Source organism: Prunus mume, linkage group LG5 (assembly GCF_029339155.1).
Source record: "Prunus mume cultivar Tortuosa linkage group LG5, ASM2933915v1, whole genome shotgun sequence".
Lineage (NCBI taxonomy): Eukaryota > Viridiplantae > Streptophyta > Magnoliopsida > Rosales > Rosaceae > Prunus > Prunus mume.
Window position 1 is genome coordinate 13,776,455 of NC_142702.1, and position 20,205 is coordinate 13,796,659.

The following is a 20,205-nucleotide window of genomic DNA, read 5'->3' on the forward strand; positions in this document are numbered from 1 at the left end:
AAGAAAGTTTATGTTCTACTCTATAAGCCATCAATCATTTCTTTTGAGAAGAACCTGCATGACTTACGAAAATAACGTTGTTTTAAATATTTCTAACTATTACGTGTCGTCATGTAAATCAATTATCACTCATGACGGCACGTGATTAATTAAGAATGACAAAACAGTGTTACGTGATGTATAAGATTTTCTCCTTTCTTAGAGACGTGGTATGATGTCTAAGTAAATGTGTTGCAAATGGTTTTATTGAGAAACATAATTGTACATTGCATAATGGTAATATGTAGACGAATATCAGTGACTCGAAACAGAGATGCCAAAAATGCAACACCCCCTCAAAACCCCTTTTTTTGTTTTGAGAAAGTAAGCACATTCATGTGAGAATCAGCTAAGAAGTAGTATGATCTTCTCTTGCCAAACTGATATTTACGTTGCCAGGCTCCGTATCCGAACCACATGTTCATGTCAGATCAACATAATGAATGAATCATCTTATGTTACTACGAAATCTAACAAGGAAAACAAGTTGCATAAATTTATAATCTGACAGTAAAGTATTTTAAGTTGCTAGATAGTCTAGCAAGATATAATTTCTCAAATTTAATATTTTCTTTATTTTTGGCCAAATGGTGATCAACAAATGTAATTTAGAGTTCAAAAAGGTTGGGAACTGACGCACAACGCATTGAACTTGTCTCAATTCCTACTCCTTGATTAGGGTTTAGCAACAAAATGCAACCAACAATTCGGTTCACCTGAATGGTCGAGTGTTTTCAACATGTGTTTCGAGAGGAATATTGTGGTTGATGCTTAGCTAGTTCAGGGCATTCACTTTCTCCTTCTAAATTGTGGGACTCTTGCCTCCCACTTTCTAATCTCAATAGCTTCTATTTCGACCTCTTTGGGCATGGTGCCCTGGAGGTTTTCTGTTGTAACCTTCTCTTTTCCCAGGAAAAAAACGTAACAAGAATGGTCGAACCCAACACCCAAGGTCCTAGGTTTGAACCCAGCATGAAAATCCCATGTGCTCTCTAATGTATTTATGTATAAAAATGTATAAATCCGACTAATACATCTACTTTATGCATAAAAACTCAGCTTATTAACTTACATAAGTTAAAATACTTCAATATAACAGATGTCTCTTTTTCTTAAGAACAAAATAAAGGAATTTTTTTTGTTGCAACACAAGAACTATTTCAATCCGAATTAAGACATAACAATCTTTGCAATTATGGAATGAATTGAGTATCTCACATTAAATATACGTAAATCCGGGTTGTTCAATAGCCAAGAGGGAAAAAATGTTTCGTTATAAGAACTTGATGATTTGAACGACAATATCTAACAAAGGTATATTCAGACAACACCTACAAATTCAGAAGTTACAATTGTATAAAATTAAGAAATAATTGCTAATCCTTCTATTTGGTCAATAAATAATGACTTTCTCCAACATTTTCCTCCCTGAAATATTATAGGTCGTCTCAGATAGCCCCTGTAAGTTGCTCTTCTGACAAAAAGAAGTTTGTTTCCCGTTCTTGCTTCCTACTACAGCTTTTGGATTTTTCACAACCAAATTATCATCCCGTGAGAACGTAAGTGGACATAAATATCATAAAATGTTTAAGAAAAATTCAGCCAGGTCCACCAAGAGATTCTCGAAGAGAATGAGTTGAGATAGTCAGAAAGCTATTCCATCGCCCTTTCGGAAGCATAGGACACCTTCTGCAGTATCATAGACTCGGCAGCACGGATTGCCCTCTGTGACCCTGTTATTGTCACCTTCCTGCAGAATTAGACAGATGGAGGAAAGTTAAAGACATTGGAGATCATAGAGTGAGCAGCAAACAAATGATCTCAACAGTTCTTTATACCTATCAGTAGTTCCAGACATGAAGTCACCCCTATCAGATATCTTTATCCTGGCCCCACTAGCCTGCAAAAACAAATTCTCTGGTTAGAGCTTCTGCAGATGTTATGAAGGTAAAATATATAAGTTGCTAATTATAAACCTGACTGATCTCCATTATGGTCCTTCCACCACGGCCAACAACCAACCCGATATGACTATCTGCAACGCCAATAGTGACTGAGTTACTTCGATCCTCCTAGAAAACAAAAGAATGCCTTTAGTCACTTGAAAACCAACAGCACAAAGGATGAAGGTAGCTTGTTTTGACTCAGACATGCCCAAAAAAAAAAAAAAACAGTTCCTGATGGATTTACAGGGACTCATTTAGAAAACGGGGATGGAGCATCAGAAAAAAGATGGATTACAAAAAGTATTAGTTCACAGTACCAAACCCTATGCAATGGTAAAACGTTGGGGTGTTGAGCAGCCATTTTGCACAACATATAAACAATTAAAACCATACCCAATATCCTCTTTCTAGAAGGCTAGAACCACTCATAATGGATCAAGAAAGGAAAATGGTATTTTTTATTATTATTGAAGATCGGACAGATAGACAGACAAAATGAAACAATTATGCACTTAAAATTGCGATCAATTACATTTTTTAATGACAAAATTATGCAGGACACATTGTCATTCCGTGGCACTTTTTAACCTCCATGGCAATGAGGCTAATGCAATACTTTCTACTTCCAAACAGACTAACAGATCAAATCAATGACACATTTTGATGCGCCTACGAACAGAACTTCCAATTTTACTTTATCTATTCTGAGCATAGTATAAATCAGTTCCAGAAGAACCACTTGACAAAGTCATGTTTTCAAGCACGTCCGCTGTCTTGTTTTTAACTTTTGTAATATTTCAATGTGAATTCACAAATATTATCCCTCCTCAACACTAACAAGTCAAGAAAATGGCAGCCTAATAAGCGTATCTGTTCTTGAAAAATTATATCATAAGTCCCTGCACGTCTGTTAATTTAAATAAGATTATATCTTAGTGGAAAAAGGATGAACCTTGTTATTCTGAAACTTTCCTCCAGTCCCATTTGGTGGTCCATAGCTCATTGCATTGTACGCTGCTGTGGCAACAGAAGGAAGCACATATGTATATGGAATACCATGAAAACCGGAGAAGAAAACACCTATAAGTTCAGTTGGAGAGAACTTACTAGGCATCAAATCTCACCACAACAGTTTTGTACAATCCAATTTAGGCAATTATATGAAATCATGCAATCATGCAGGGAAACAAATGGCCATCAAGAATCACTATTTACAAACACAGTAAAAAAAAAAATTATGATCTTCAAATGTTGTCATAAAATGTTATACACACAGAACGTCCACTACAAGGCCCTACTCAGATAGGTCACTCATAAATCCACCTACTTTCTAAGGGCTCGTCCTAAGTGCAAGGCCAAGCCGTGCCCCTCAATTGCGCAGAAAACTTAAAACGAAAATTTGGATCCCAGTGACAGGGTTACAAATTTATTAGCTCCTGTCAAATGACTTTCAGACCTTTCAAGTTTTGCCTCAGTAGAAGAGTCAAATGGATGCACGCATATACCAAGGAAAAAACAGAAACTAAAAAAGTGCCATTCTATGTCACACTCAGGAAACCAACCGAAGGGATGTTAGCATTTTTCTCAAAAAGTAAAATCACTCCTCTTTCATTATACATGTCTATCATACAATTCGTACTTCTGACAAGTACTCCTCGAACTCTATCAAACAAGACACAGAGCCAATATAAACTCATACAAAAAATTTAATGTATTTGTTTCAGAGATGCATAGGGAACATTACACATGTAATTGGTTCCATAGGTACACCACTTAAACCTACTTATTTTGGTGTGATGCACCAATGATGCATTGCACGATTCTTGTAACCAAGTTGTGTACCATCTAATGTTTCTCGGGTGATGAAATTAAATATGTAATATATTCATTGTCATAGAGGCTTTGGGAGTCATGGGAAAAGCTATGAGAGCATCTTGGACTCTTGTACAAATGAGACCATAGATAGAGAAGATTTTTGGTGTGTGCTATGATTGAATTATAGAAGGATAACGATTGGATCTCTTGATCAATGCATATATATCAAAGTTACTTCAATTGGTTTTACATAATTTCATTTTCATTGTGTATCTTGTTTGAGAGATCTCAACGAATGATTTAAAATACAAAATTCACAAAGAGAAGGAACATTTTCAATGCAAGCTATAATATTTTGAAGTTGATAACTTTAACAATTATAAATAAGTTAACTTGGCTTTTTTCAAATAAAAACACATGTATCCCCTAAATAAGGGGAAAAAATGGAGACCACAACATATTTTGATGGATAATTTAACAAAATCAATAACCAAGGACGCCTAATCCAGAAAAAAAAATATGGTGTGCTCGAGTGAAAAACAAATGTGATTTACCTCAGGCTAACTACACTGAAACATGTAAGTATCAGATTTCTATGAACCTTTTGATGGTTATAACATTCTTTTTTCTTTTGTGGGGGAGAGGAGTTCCAAACTGGGAACCTCTTTCCTCTCGAGCAGAAGTGTGCTCGCCAATTCGGATACTGATCTAGCATAGTCGAATATGTTATGCATTTTACACGAAAGCAAATGGAATGTAAAATAATTAGAAATAATATATTTTTTTAAAACAAATCTTTATTTACTTGAAACAATCTAAAGAATCATATTTCAAGATGAAACCAAAAAAAAAATGTTTAATAGTGAAAACCAATACACCATCTATAATCATGTTCCTTAATTCATTTCAAAAGAGGGTGCCCAAAATCACATGAAGTTGCACTATTAGCATGCAAAAACCCCAAGCAGCTCCATAAATGAAGATTTTTTTTTTTAACAGCAATAAATTAAGAATATGATCATAAGTGGGCACACCTGGATAAGAAAATGGGGCATTCATAGACTGAGTGTAATGGGGGTCTTCAGATAGCTTAGAAACAATTAAATCAACTGCCCGCATCTGTTCATCCAGATTTCCTGTTACTGTCACCAGCCGGTCATTCAACCCAAAATAATTATTGTCTTGAGGGGATATTTTAATTCCAGCTTGTGACCCTTCAATAAATGACCTGGTCAAAGGAAAATGTCAGCAATTTGTAGGGAAGAGGGGGGAGAGGAGGGGTCTGACACATACAAATGAGGGCACTGAAGTATAAAATTAAAGGAGTGAAATTTTCATCAAACATGGGTGGAAAATATCAGTTTACAAATTTTTACCACAAAAAAATAAATAAATAAATAAAATGTCCTCTATACAGGTGCCAATAACGCCTTCAAAAATCAGGAAGATACTAATTAGTAAATCTTCTGCCTTAGCATCTAAGCACCAAAAAACTGCTAATATTTTTTATCTTACTAAGCCTTTTTTATCTTACAAAGCAACATGGAATAAGCATGGCTTCCCTTGGTATGAGTTGTTCTATTAAAAGTCCTTTAATTTAACAAATCATGCAAAAATATAAGCAAAGGCCCAGCAATTTTAAAATACAAACAAATGACAAAATTTGAAGGGGAAGTTAAGTGCCAAAATGTCCACTTAATATAATTGCTGACGCGGACTCCTTGTCCAACCGAATGTATTGTATCTTTTCATTAAAAAAAAGTCTCTTTTAAATAAGAACTACTCCACAGGCACGAAAATTATAGCAATGTAAATCCACTAGTTTAGCAAAAACACTGATGATTCTCTCATGATTACTAACAGCAGAAAACTCTATCCAAAACCTCATCTAGACATTGTACAAGCATCTTTGAACAACTTCATTCCAATTTCGTCAAGAACAATATCTCCAACTTCATATCTTCAGTTTTCTCCTTACTTAGATACATGTTTGAAGCACCATAACACATTTATATTCCATCATTTACTTCAATGGAGAACTTCGACTATACATAAATGATGGGTTTCCTAACCATTGAAGTAAAGATGCAATATACTTTGAATCACATTTCAAGTATCTGTACCTCTTATAAAAGTGTCATAGCTATGTCATTGGTCAAGTAAAGATGCAAATATAAGCATTTTATACATGAACTCAATGCTTGAGAGAAGTACAAACACCAGGGAGTATCACTTTATTTTGTCACTTCTATTTAAGGAAACAACAAGAAAAGCATTGCTCTCACCGGTGTTTCTGATGCAACTAAACCTTACATGACAGCCACCAATAAATCCCAATATCATCTAATAAATCAACAGAGAATTTTCAAACTATATACCAAAAACATTTAATGTGGATAGAAATGAAACTCTAATATCAGAAATTCTATAAGACAGAACAAATTAAACAAGTTTTTCAAATACAATAATTCAGAATCTTATCCTTAAGAGAAAAAGTATTATTTCATCAGTAAGCATGGCAACAATTATGAAATAGTTCTTACTTTATAGTAGACCCTCCCTTCCCAATTATGCCACCACAAGAACTATTTGGAACAACTAATCTCAGCTTTGTTCTTGGTTCAACATCATCAGTTTCTTCAGAATAAAGCTACCAACATAGGGAAAGCACAGTTAACACCAGAAATATATAGTTTACTACTGTTGAAGAAACATGTAATGTGAAACCATATCATAACAGGTACCTCACTCAGTAACTTAGCAAGAATAAGGTCCACAGCCTTCAGTATTTCATTAATTGATCCAGAAACCATAATAATCCTATCGGTTGTTCCTGGGAAAAATTCATGATTGCGTGACAACTGAATTCGTGCTCCAGATTGCGATTGAAAATCAGTGATTGTTGCACCACCCTTTCCAATTACAGAACCAGCTGCAGCATTTGATACCAGAAACCTAACGTATGTGGGCTTCTCCATAGTATCTGGAAGAAGCAAAACAGAAGAAAACTAGTCCATAAGAATAACAAGGCTGGTTTATTACATTTCAGAAGCTGCATGTATGAGTTAACTTCTGTCTGGGAAATAATTGGTCAAAACTAACTTGGAAAGAATATTACATACAACTGTAAAAGTAATACTACATATTGCAAGTGCACAAATGCCTTGAAAAGGTTAAATATCAAGAGTTCACACAGAAACAAATGAAGGAAAAGTAAAACAAAAACAACATCTGTGAAGAGTTTGCCACTCACTTAGCTCTCTTCACATTTGCTTTAATTCCTTCCATAATATCTAGTGAGTAAATGTATAAAATTAAGTTTCCCTATCTATTATCCACAAAGGATCCATTACCTGTTAATATTCCTAAAAAAAACAGAATATAAAAAAGGCATTTGATCAATCAACCAAAAAAGTTGACATTCAGAACTTATTGGATTTTTCTAGAAATAACATATAAGCATGTGAAATGGTAACCAAGCAAACCAAAAATTATTAAGAAGCTATCAAATCCATTCATTTGTGATCCCCAACCACCGCCATAATGCACCATTAATGAAATCTGTGTTTTTAGGAACGTTCATAAGACAGGATACAGTCTAGCCCATTTGTAAAGATCTTCCAAGTTCCAACCAAGTCCAATAATGCAGCACTTGTGATGCAAAAAATCTGAATCCAGCCACTTCAACCAACTGTGCATCAAACAATCCAGGAAAAGATCCTATCTGTTCATGCTAGACTAATAAATGCATAACATGTCTCCCTTTTCAAGTTGGCCTACAAAAGTTTAATTAAGGTGTTACAGATTTTAAAAACATGCCACGGAAAGAACAGTGTCTTATGCATACTCCTTTCTTTCCTTTCCTGTTCTATGCTTTAATTTTTCTGCTTCTTTTCCTCCATCCTTGCCAATGATAAGACAAGGCCTAAAACCAAAAGAAAGAGTAAGGCCAAGAAGAAAAATCCCTCATAAATTTCACATGCCCACTTTGCATGCCGAACTGGATCCGCACTTATCAATTTGAATCATGAGTACAGGTGTTTCCTACTATACCACAATTCAACATACAAGCTTACCATGTTCATCCCACAGTAACTCCGAGAAAATCCAAAAATTTCTAAGACACCATTTGGTTTGAGTAGGATGGGGAAATAAAAACCTAAGGCAATTAAGATTAAAGGAAATCAGATCCTATTTGAGGTTTCACTCTTAAGACACTCCCAATAGAACTCATTATGCTATATTATGACCATCGCACCAATCACAAGAAATTGTCATGGCCATCACACCAGTTTAGAACACAAACCTATACAACAATAGACTTGCTCAGCCAAATCTGATAAACTGAAACGTAATTTACAACAGTATCTTCTTTCAATTCGAATCTCCTCCAATTTTCTCAGCAAACAAACAGAATGTTGTTGGTAAGGATTAGGGTTAGGGTTTCAGTACACAGAGAGCAAACATAACTTCAACGAAGCTGGCATTGCCATGATTGTACCATTAAAGCGAACAATTAAACTACAGAAACAACAGCAATCGCCAATAATCACAGGAAAACACACACACGGAAAGACAGCAGAGAGAGAAAGCGGATCAGATCAGAGAGAGAGAGAGTGTGTGTGTGTGTGTGTGTGAGAGAGAGAGAGAGCGACCTGAAGCTGGTGATTTGGGCGGCGGAGATGAGCGCCTCCGCGGGGCCTCCGGTGACGACACGTAGGAGGACTCAGTGGACTCCATTGTCTTCCTTGGCTTCTTCTTTCAGGGACTGAACGTGAGAGAGAGACTCTAGAGCATTCGCAGAATTGGAATGGCGTTTGAACTTTGAAGGAAAGGTGAACGATGAAATTATTGAGAGAGAGAGAGCAAAATGTGATTTTGAGGGTTTGGTTTTCGCTGTGAGCGAGTGCTTAGCTGTGAGCTGGGGAGAAAACCTCTTCTAGTCTCTGCCTGCTGCCCACCTACCTATCCATCTCTCTCTCTTTGTTTTGTTTAGGCCGTCAGAACAGCCTCCGAGTCCTACTATTGTAATTCCCAACTCTTTTGCATTTTCAGAACGGGTAGATCTCTACCGTTGGTGTAGTGGACTTTAGGAAGGGGTCCTACGCTATGGATCTCAACCGTTGATGCTGTGGCCATGACGCCCCACGTTCCGTATGCATCTGATTATGATATGATAGGATAGCTCTTGATGCGTAACCGCCTCCCCCACACGTTTTCATTGATGGGCCCACCATACGATCGCTTGTCCTACACCTACAATTCACGATGTAGAGAGCATTTTTACCAAAGACCAAGTAAAACTAAAATTATTTATTTTGTATGTGATAATGTGACCTAAAAACTTGATAAATAACATTTTGCAATTATGTTTTTATGCTTATAATTTGAAGGGGAAAATTATAAGAGTGAATTTCAAATCATTGGGGGCTCGTAGCTCCAATTTTTATAATTAAATGGTTCGTAATGTAGACGAATACATCATGTTGTCACAATTTTTTTTGTTAAAAAGTTATTTTGTGATCAACTTTACGTACTTATTTTCACAATTATATCGTGCAAAAACACTTTAACGTTACTGCATAACAAAAGTTAGTAAGTGTAGAAGCACGTTATTATTAGTGCACAACGAAGACTACCTAGTGTAGAAGCACTTCGTTGTTAGTGCACAACATAGAGTACTAAATGCGTAAACACTTCGTTGTAACAATTAACAAAAAAGAGGTTTACTTTATAAGGTAATTTTAGTTGCTAAGAAATTTTGCCAAATTAGGTTTAACGAAAATCGTGTAGTAAAATGTTGACGACTTAACCCTAACGGTATATTAGTAGCTTCAATATATTGTTAAAAATCATTTGTAAGTACCAAATAAAGTTCGTCCAGGTTCTAATGTCCAAATAAAATACAATCAGCTGAAGTTTCATTTATATTTACTTTTTTATGATCAATCAGTTAAATTAAGAAAAAGAAAAAACCCGATTAATCTGTTGTATCATCTCCCACGATCCATCTAATACCTTTAAAAAGGATACCCTTTACACATTAAATAATAATAAGCTCCTTAGCAAATGCTACTAACATGGCAACTTGATTTTTTTGTTTATATATTTTAAGTTAATTAAGGACAATTTGTGGAATTTTAAATGTTTCACCGAGCCAGTGATATTTTTTTTTTTCACTTAGGCTACTTGGGTTTGACCCATTAATTGTTTTACTTTAGGTCACAAACATTTTACATTATGTCACAACGTACGAGATTTACCTTTTTGCCCATGTTTTTTTTTTATATAATAAATTTTGAATTTTTAACTAGTATTAAACTCAAATAAATAAATAAATAAGGCAAGGGTAGGGATTAGTTACAGAGATTTGATTGTATCTCTAATATTCTTCCCCCTTCTCATATCAATAACTAAAATGAAAAAAAAGGGAATATCAACGCATCCCCAAAAAAACGATTGATCTCTATCAATAAACCTGCCAAAGACCCGAACAATAAAGCACTTACTACCGGTGCCACGGAGAGATATGTTTTTAGATCTCGCATTTTAAAAACTCCTCTTTCTGTATTCGTTATTGTAATTTGTAATACATATATGACTAGATGTGTATATGTAGTTAATGATTGACCTAGGGGTGGTTGCAGTTTGGTAACCGCGAATTTTTGCTCAAACCGCAAACTGATCGACTATTTGCGGTATGTTGATTTTGAAACTGCAAACCGACCGCAAAAAACGGTCGGTTACCGTGAATTAAAGGTTTAAAACCGCAAGTTCTTTTTGTGTCATAAAAATCCAATATTCCACATTTTAGGCCTAATTTTGATGCTTCTTTTGAAGCCTTTTGATTTCAAGCATACTTTAACTCAAAAATATAAATTCACAACCTAAATAAATAAATTCCCAATCTCGACTTCTCAAGCATATATAAATTCTCAACCTCCTCAACTTCTCAAACATTCACAACCTAAACAAAATTAAAGTTACAATTCCAAGCATTCCAATTAAAGTTAAACTTCTCAAGCATTTACAACCTCAACTTCTCAAGCATTCCAATTCCAAATCCTTTAAAGTTACAAACCGAAAGGAAAATGCAATGCAATATGAATTAAAGTTACAACCCAAAGGAAAAATCCAATTCAAAGTTAATTAAAGTTACAAATTAAAAGGAAAATACAATGCACCAATGTTACAAATTAAAGTTACAAACTCAAGTGTTAGTGGTGGTGAGTGGATTTGAAGGACCCAGTTGTGTTGTTTGAGCACCAATGCTACATACAAAATGCAATTTTTTTATATTTATAAATATAGTCACGGTTTGCTGTAACCGCAAGTTTTGAAAATCAAATACCGCAAATGCGGTTCGGTTTCCCGTGATTGCGATTCCATTGCGGTAAATTGTTGGTTTATTTTTGCGGTTTTTCGGTCTAAAATGCCACCCCTAGACTGACCGCCTGTATTTGTACGCGGAGTCCCAAATTAAAATTAAAATGTTCAAAATAGATATTTCTACCTGAAATTACTAAAAAATATTAATTTTTTTATGGTAGGCTTCATATTTATTTCATACTTTATATAGTATAAGTCTTTTAAAATATTATATGTTTGTTATATGATACATGAGACCAAAAAGAAGAAATGAAAAGAGAATTTTTGTATATCAATGGAGGAAGTAAAGATGTGGAAAACAAGACAGGGATTCTCTACAATGACACTGTAGACCAATTGAAAGGGATGTAGCGCAGCTTGGTAGCGTGTTTGTTTTGGGTACAAAATGTCACGGGTTCAAATCCTGTCATCCCTATCTATTAGTTGTCGTATTTAAAATGAAAATTGGGTAATTTAATCTCAAATTTTTTTTTTCTTTGAGAAATACATATTTTAATTAAATTTTCAGATAATGGAAAGAAATCCAATCGTTATGGAAAGAAATCCAACAATTGGCTCCATAAGGTTTTGAATTAATAGCGATATATATATATATCAGGAAAGAGGATTTGAACATTTTGACACAAGACTCCAAAAACCAAAATAAAAATAAAAATAAAAAAACTCCCGCCCCAATATCTTTCTCCTAAAGCAATTAGGAAATGAATACATCTCTAGGGATTCATGAATCCTAGGTTGATTGGGAAACCAAGCGCATCCTATATAAACCCTCTCCATCTCCACAGACAGTTGCCTTATTCAACTCATTCTACATTTTCTCGTATCAATTTCTTGCAGTCGAGATACAACATAACTTCCATGGCCAATGAGAGTTGGAAAGTGGTGGGCGAGACATATTGCAAGGCATGGCTGCAGCAAGCTTTCGAGCCCGAAAACGAGTCGTTGTCGTGCACCAAGTTCTCGATGGATGTCAAGGCCACGGTTCGGCGGTGCCTGCTGCAGCAGCCTATTGATTTCAATGAAGATATGTCGTTGTTTTTGGAAGACGATAATTGGAGTGTGGATGAGAATGAAGACACAATCGAACCCCTAGCTAACAACCCATTTGACTTGGCCAACGTCATATCCCAAACCCTTTCTCGGCTTCAAGTCCCCTCCCACACTCATCAAGACATGATTGACACGATCATATTGCCCGAAGCTTTTAAGGCCGCAAGGGAGCATTGTGGGGCGCCCAAGGTTCTGCGTATCGCGGTGCGCGTCGATGTTTATGTTGCTGAGAAGAATTACATGGAGGAGGAGTTTGGGGGGACGGATGTTTTGGAGGTTGAGGATGACGGTAGTGACCAGCCTGCATTTGTGCCTGCGAGTAGGGCGTTCATTGAGAAGTTGGAGAGGGCTAGAGTCGAACTCTCGACAATGTGTTCGATTTGCATGGAGGATATTGTAGTTGGTTCCGAGGCGAATCGAATGCCGTGTTCACATTTTTACCATGAGGGTTGCATTGTGGAGTGGCTGCAGAAAAGTAGGTTTTGCCCATTGTGCCGGTATTCCCTGCCTGCTGATCATGATTGATGTGTAATCTCATTTTTTTTATAGTAAATGAATCGAATTTCATGTATCAATTGTTCAATTTGTTATCTATAGAGTAATTTGCTGATTCATCCACTTTTGACTATATTTTTGGTAATTTTTAGTCTTTGTTTATTCGGTATTATTTTAGGATACATTTATCTTGTTTTGTTACTTCTCAAATAAAGAGAAGATATGAACTTGTGACAGGTAAGTTTTTCTTCCGCGACATACCATAATTTCGTTCATGACACAGATATTTATTTCAATTTACCTTTTAGTGCACTTTTTTTGGCTAGTCTCAACCTCCATTTGATCCCCAAACTAATTAGATTTCCCTGTACATTGAAGGTTACACATGACACTCCAATTGGCCAATCTTAGACAAAGAGTTACATTAGTACTAACATTCCTAAAAAAATTGTGAGATAGAAATGACACATAACCCATAATATAATTAAGAAAAACCAGTGAAGAAATGAAGAAAAACAGTATATGTAAAATGAGTAAAAAAAAAATTAAAGAAAAGAATGGTGAACATGAGGACAAATGTGAAGTTAAACAATATGAGAAGCCTTTGACACCCAAAAAAAAAACAGAGAAAAAAGACAATGAGTAGGCACAATATGTAAGTTTTGGTTTCAATTTCAATTCGAGAGGTAAATTGGACCTAATCGAACTGTGCCCACCTCTACATATGCTTAGAGCTACATAATGGTATTTTTGATAAATTCTTTCAAGTGCCCATTTTTGTAGTGTGGACCTAGGGGTGGTTGCAGTTCGATAACTGCGAATTTTTCCCCAAACTACAAACCGACCGACTATTTGTGATAAGGTAATTTTTGAAACCGCATAATGCGGTAAACGCAAAAATCTATCGGTTACCGTGAATTAACGGTTTAAACCGATTTGAATATTTTGGGCATAAATTAGACAATTTTAGATCTTTAAGTGTGGTCTTCTTGTGTTATAAAAATTCAATCTTCCACACTTTTAAGCCTAGGTTTGATGCTTCTTTTGAAACTTTCTGAGTTCAAGCATACTTTACCCAAAAAATATAAATTCACAATCTAAAGAAAAAAATTTACAACCTCAACTTCTCAAGCATATATAAATTCACAACCTCAACCTCAATTTCTCAAGCATTCACAACCTAAAGAAAAATCCAATTCAAAGTTAATTAAAGTTACAAGCCAAAAGGAGAATTCAAGTGTAGGTGGTGGTGAGTGGATTTTATTATAAGAAGAAGTCATTCTTTATGAGTTGGAATGGAGGTTATGTTTCGGGTGTATCGGTTTGTGTTTGGGGGATTAAAGGCATTAGGTGTGTTAGAGTGGCTAGACTCCATCTATAATACAACACAACACAAAAGCATATTAATAATAGATTAAACTCAACCAAATTAAAACACAACATCTAACTACTAAAATGCTATTTAAAAAAAAATATATTTGCGGTTTGCGGTAACCGCGAGTTGCCAAAATCGCATACCGCAACTGCAATTCCAATTGCGGTTCAGTTTTTAAAACTGCAATTTTCAGTATGTTTTTAACTATTGCGGTTTCAATACGGTATAATGTTGGTTGATTTTTGCTGTTTTTCGGTCTAAAATATCATCCCTATGTGGACCTGTTTGTGCAGTTTAATAGTGTGTTCTCTCAAAAACACCACCAAAAAGAAAAAAGAAAAAAAAAGAGTGTGTCACCTGAAACGGCACCGTGTAATTAAAAATTAGGGCAGAGGATGACCGTCTGCTTAACGAATACCTGAGCTGCTCAAGAACTTCTGATCGTCTCTCTCCTTCTGTTCACCATTACTCTCGTCGTCGCCTCCCAAACTCCTTTTCTTTTTCTTCAATTATCCGTGAATTTGTTACAATCTTATCCCTTGAACTCCGTTTGGCTGCTGAGAAACTGCTGGAGAGAAGAATTTGAAGAGTTTTTCCAAGTCAAATTAACCTCAAATCGAAACCTTCTCCTCGTCTCTCACTTTCCGTTGTTTCTCCGTATTGAAATGGTAATCTAAGTGCTTCCCTTTTTTTTTTTTTTCCTTCTGATGTTTTTAGTAGTAAGTTCTGAGATTGTTCATTTGCTACCCTAATTTTTCATTTTCATCTTAATTTTTGTTCGTAGAAATGGCAAATTGAGTGCCTAGCAGCAATGCTCTAGCAAATGTAAATCGGTTTTCGTTTTGGCAATGGACGTCAAGGCTTTAGCGAAATCAAATAGGGCTCACGCTCAGCGCCATAGTAAAAAGCATCATCCAAATCAGAAAGCAAAAGCTCCGGCGGTAGATGGCGGGAAGGCAAGCGACGCCGGACCTGCAAAGAAGCCATTGGGCAAGCAAGTTAAAGAGAAAACAAATCCTACTCATGGTGCCTCTGCACTCCCCACGAATTGGGATCGTTACGAGGAAGAATTCGAAGCAGGTTCCGAAGAGCCAGCAGGTGATGGGCTGAATAGAGCCCCTGATGTTGCTGTGCCAATGAGTAAAGGTGCAGACTATCGTCATCTGATTGCCGAGGCTCAGGCTCAGTCTGAGTTAACCATTTATTCAGACCCATTTCCTTCCTTGGATAATGTTCTACCTGGTATGTTCTTTGCTTCGATTTTATTGAATTTGGTTTACTTTTCTGTACAATTGAATAGGTAAATTTATGTTTATATTGGATAATTTTTTAAGCATATTTAGTTGATCAATTTTTTTTTTTGGGTGAAATATTTGGTTGATCTTTGTTGGTTTGTTTATCTTGCAAATATTTATATGTGGGTTCAACTTGATTTCTGTTTCTTTTGTTAAAATTACTTTCTTTCATTTGAAGAACATACGGAGGAATTCCGTTAAATTCTTCTGAACCATATAAGGACTCACCATAGGATGCAACTAACAATAAGTATGTGATAATTCACTTGAATCAGTTTTTGAGTTCTAACCTGCACCTTTATCCATGTGCAGCTTCATCAATTTTTGTTTTTCCTTCTTTCTGTTTTTCCCAATCAGTGCATATACTTCAGCTTTGGCTCGAAATTTATTTATGCGAATGACATTAGATTGTTCTGAGGCATGTGATATCTGAAGTCTTAGTATAGTGATGTAATTGCATGTCCATTTCCTACCTGATTCTCATATAGTTTCGTGGAGTTGTCACTAATTATCATTAGTCATTGTCTTTGACAACATTAAGTAAAGCTGTCACATAATTTGCATTGTGACCAGTGTTTCCAATTATACAGTAGAGACTTTCCTTCAGAAGTCGCTGGTTGGGAAAATAATAGAAAAAGAAAGCAATACTATAATCTAATACTGTTTACTTGCTAGAGAGGTGCTTATAGTTCCAATATTAAATTGCATATTATGCAGGGGACTGGAATGAGAGGATAGGATCTATGCTTTCAGTCAGGGGTGAGAGTATTCTGTCAAGGATTGGAGATGATAATTTTGTTCTGGAGGATAAGACTGCTGCACATCAAGAGGTAATGCATTATGTACTTTGTTATTATGAACATGTATGTATGTGATGCATATATGTATCTTTGCACATTTCTTAATGCATCTCAATCATATATATCTCATGTAATGGCTGAGAAAAAAATTCTTGTTGAACTTGAAAGAATGATAAGGCAATCATTATAGATGCACACAGACAGGATTGTGAAAGCCTGCTCACCTGGTAAACAGAAATTCAATGTTCACCAACTGTTGAATCAACATTGAATGGTTCATACTCAAATAGTGATAAAGTGCTTTTCTTTTATAAATAAATTGGGTTTCCGTGCTCACCCATGAGGAATAAGATTAGGAGCACGCATAAAAAAATTGGTCATATGTTACTTGGTATATAATTATTACGCAGGCATAAATATAACTTTTACACCCTTGGATATGCTGGGAACACATTCAATATATATTTAGTCACTTGGATGCTTCATTTGTTGATATCAGGAATTGTGCTTTCCAATTTACTATAAAGCACAAGGTAATGCATGGTGGTTGGCTTTTAAACCATGCAGCCAATGGCTATGTTGGTAATTGGAGATAGGTTTTGTCCCATACAGAAATAAAAGAGTATAAAAATGAATTTTGGGAGTTATAAACAGTATGTTTCTCTATTGTGGGCGTGCCTTCCCAGATTTCTGCATCACATGTATTTTATGCATGTGTCATTTAGACTACTGAGTTTTAATTTTTGCAAGTGTGATATAAGGATGTCAGTGATTGATGTGCCTGCTTGGTCTGACAGACACTGGTTTTGTTGTTTGGTTACCTTAAGGATTTATTATGTTTCTTTGTAATTTGACTTCTAGTCCACAGCTATGTAATATTTCTTTTGCGTAGCAATAAAATTGGTTCTTCTATTCTTTTAATGAAATTCAGTTTTCTAAGTTGTGGTAAAAGCATGTCCTTGTAGTAGGCTAAATGAAATTCTTGTCCTTTGTTAAGCTATGCACTTCTTTTCCTTATTATCTTTTTTAGTTTTACTATTCTCCAAGCCACCTCAGCTTTTATTTTTACCCACCATGCAGGTGTCATTTCTCTCCTTGAATTTGCATGCTCTTGCAGAACAACTGGAAAAGATAGCCTTACCCGAAAGGCTTTTCATCGAAGCAGAACTTTTGCCGCCAGAGCTGGTACGCTTTCCCCAAACTGAAGAGAACTAAATAAATAAAAAAATAAAAAAACTGGGTGCACATGAGAATGCATGCGGTTGTGGGTTTACTCTCTTTGTTGAAGGTTTAAATGTCCTTAGTAGTTTTCACTTGTGAAATGCCAATGACATTTTGAGATTAGCATTTCTGCATTTGATTTCTGTATGAAATGTAATAACTAAAACTATGAAGCAGTTAATTGTAGACTACAGTAGACTTCATATGTATTGCTTGTTGGGTTTTGGGATGGAAACATGCATTGCAAGGGCAAACTCACTGGGACACTATAATTGTTAACAAGATAATGGTCAAAATTGGAAAAGGCATGGACCTATGAGCTGCAAGGACTACTTTTGAGTAGTAGTGATCAATGCTTAAATGTGTGGGAGAGTGACATCAGCAGATTATTATTCCATGGTTGTGGAAGGAAAGGAAGTAGTGGTGATAAAATTTACAGTAGCACGTTTCATCCTCATAATTTTTAGATGGTCGTTAATAAATATGGATTCTGTTGCTAATTTATGTTATGTGCTACAGATAAGTGACATATCCTTGTTTATGTAACAGCATGTGGAGGGACAAGATGTGACCTGCAGTCAGTCCTCTAATCGGATGCAAGCAACATGTAACGAGGAAGCAACCCAAGGAATGCCTCACGAATCAATTTCAGACAAGGTCCAGGTTGCTGATCATGATATTGAGATTACGATATCTGGTTCAACCGGAAGTGGGCATCCAGACCCAATCTTGCCTAACCTAGGATCAGTTTCCGTGATTCAGGGTAATATCAATCCAAGTAAACTTGGCAAATCTGATTATCAAAGCAAATTATCAGAGTGCGAAACACAATTCAGTGTGAAATCATTTGAGGCATCAACTGCAGAGGCAGAACTGGATATGCTTCTTGACTCATTTGGTGAGACCAAGATAAATGATTCATCTGGCTTCAGTTCTGTTAAAACTGTTTCAGGACAAGAAGCACCTTTCATGGCTCCACTTCAACTTCCGAGAAAAGCCCCAGATTCATCGGTACTCGCGACTGCTAACTTTGATGATGAGCTTGACGACTTGATAAATGAAACATCCGTACAGATCAGACAAAGTGGTCCATCTCAAGCCCAGAAAGAAAGGGCTGTCCATGAATTTCGATCATCCCATTCCGGGGGAACAAAGTCCGAAGAACAGGATGATTTTGATTCTTGGTTGGATACAATTTGATTATGTTAAACTAGAAATCCACAATATGTAACCTTGTACTTGGTTGTTCCAATCGGTTTACTTTTTCAATTTCTCTGGCCAATTGTCCCGATTGCTTTTCTTGGTTAGTTTTTGTCCATTGGCTGCAGCTATGGACTTTGGAAATCACAAAATGAAGAAAGACCGTCTTCATTTTGGTCAACAACAAATTCATATCCCGAACTCTAAAATCTACACACAAGCTAGGAAAATGCCAACAATTCCTAAATTCCAGCAAAAAAAAGAACCAAACAATTCCTATAAAATCTACATTAAAATGAAAAAGTAAGATCAAAGCCACAAGGCCCCAGCTTGTTTCAAAACAGGAACCAATTCCCCAGATATATGAGCAGCAATAACACTTTCCAATCCCCCAAACAACTCACCGCCAATAAACACAGCAGGAAACATAACAACCGCCTTTGATTTCGAACCACCACAAATCATCTCCAACTCCTTTGCAACAGCAACTTCGTCCTCCTTTCCCTCATCAACCTCGTACACGGTTGGGTTGACACCGTGGCCTAAAAGCAAGCGCTGCACTACATGTCCCATGCAGCACCCGCGTCTCGTGAACAAGATCACCGCCGTCTCCGACACCATGTTCTTGATCATCACATGATCATTCCTTGTTCCTTGGATGATTTTGTCTTCGGTCGCCACAGCTGTCGGATTTGGACGTCTGATCAGTGGTACTGCGGTGGTGGTGCCAATTGGTGCCCATGACTTGTATGGAATTGCTTGGTGCATTTTGTGTGTACTAATTAAGCAAGCTCAAGTAAGAGATCAGAGAGAGATTAGTATGCAATGTAGAGCTATTATATATATATATATAACATTGAAGAAGGCAAAGAGGGTGACTTGGTAATTGAAAGAGTCCACGTCAACGGCAAGGTTAGGTATGCTTGTTTGTGCATGACGTTTACATTTGCGTCACATTATGCTTCTGCATACGTACTGCTGCTGCTGCATATATAATAACAATAATTTGGAATTTTTTTTTCTCCTTTCTTTAGTATCTTTTTCTGTTCTCTTGTGTGAAACCAGAATTAATGTGCGTTTGTTGAATAATTGGGTCTCCCACTTTTAACGCGTTGGTCCAATCAAATACGCACTTCTGGTGGTGTCAAAATAATAATATTGTGATTTCAAACGACGTCATGAACAATTATTTGTGATGTCTTGTAGATGTAGCACTAGAACTACCCAATGAAACTCCACAATTTGTCATAATGCCGTCCTCAAGTTAAGCAAATAAAAATCTATTAGGTCGGTTGTTGTTGGTGTGACGTTCTTTTTATGGGCTTTTGACTAAAATTGTCTGTGGATCAGTCCCCACACCAAAATGTTGGGAGCTTCTTTTATAATGATAGGTCATGTTGAGGCATTCAACGGTCCAATAATAACTTTGAACTGAATTGTACTCCTCATTATAACCCTCATTCTAGTCTCCTTGCCAAGATGTAAGGATGAATTCAGATGAATGTTGGGTTTAAATAGAAAGATTCTTAAAATTTGGGATCTCATAATCTACATGCCTATAATTTCTTCTTTGTATGTGT

The 20,205-nt window shown here is 36.1% G+C and overlaps 3 protein-coding genes, 1 non-coding gene and 1 pseudogene across 6 annotated transcripts; 3 read left to right on the top strand and 2 right to left on the bottom strand.

The window, feature by feature from the left end:
- Window positions 1-1,232: 1,232 nt before the first annotated feature.
- Window positions 1,233-8,815, bottom strand: BTR1L (binding to TOMV RNA 1L (long form)). 3 transcript variants are annotated; one of them, XM_008233829.3, is made up of 8 exons: window positions 8,456-8,815; window positions 6,545-6,783; window positions 6,344-6,450; window positions 4,835-5,028; window positions 2,938-2,999; window positions 2,016-2,111; window positions 1,878-1,939; window positions 1,233-1,789 (listed from the first exon to the last, which is right to left on the bottom strand). In XM_008233829.3, the coding sequence occupies exons 1-8, from the start codon at window positions 8,538-8,540 to the stop codon at window positions 1,693-1,695; spliced, it is 942 nt and encodes a 313-aa protein (XP_008232051.1). In that variant the 5' UTR covers window positions 8,541-8,815; the 3' UTR covers window positions 1,233-1,692. The 3 variants fall into 3 exon arrangements, with proteins under 3 accessions (XP_008232051.1, XP_008232049.1, XP_008232048.1); XM_008233827.3 differs by having other exon boundaries at window positions 2,938-3,002; XM_008233826.3 differs by having other exon boundaries at window positions 2,938-3,065.
- Window positions 8,816-11,530: 2,715 nt separating this feature from the next.
- TRNAP-UGG (transfer RNA proline (anticodon UGG)) lies at window positions 11,531-11,604 on the top strand. Its single transcript has one exon. It is a non-coding gene; the product is annotated as a tRNA-Pro (tRNA).
- A 408-nt stretch (window positions 11,605-12,012) lies between these two features.
- On the top strand, window positions 12,013-12,850 carry LOC103331228 (uncharacterized). Its single transcript, XM_008233846.2, has one exon. It carries the CDS (start codon window positions 12,048-12,050, stop codon window positions 12,762-12,764), a length of 717 nt encoding a protein of 238 aa, XP_008232068.2. The 5' UTR covers window positions 12,013-12,047; the 3' UTR covers window positions 12,765-12,850.
- Window positions 12,851-14,383: 1,533 nt separating this feature from the next.
- LOC103331215 (phosphorelay protein) lies at window positions 14,384-18,694 on the top strand. Its single transcript, XM_008233830.3, has 5 exons — window positions 14,384-14,777; window positions 14,894-15,351; window positions 16,122-16,234; window positions 17,285-17,389; window positions 17,975-18,694. The coding sequence occupies exons 2-5, from the start codon at window positions 14,958-14,960 to the stop codon at window positions 18,623-18,625; spliced, it is 1,263 nt and encodes a 420-aa protein (XP_008232052.2). The 5' UTR covers window positions 14,384-14,777; window positions 14,894-14,957; the 3' UTR covers window positions 18,626-18,694.
- An 83-nt stretch (window positions 18,695-18,777) lies between these two features.
- Window positions 18,778-19,458, bottom strand: LOC103331216 (monothiol glutaredoxin-S5 pseudogene; annotated as a pseudogene).
- Between the last annotated feature and the right edge of the window lie 747 nt (window positions 19,459-20,205).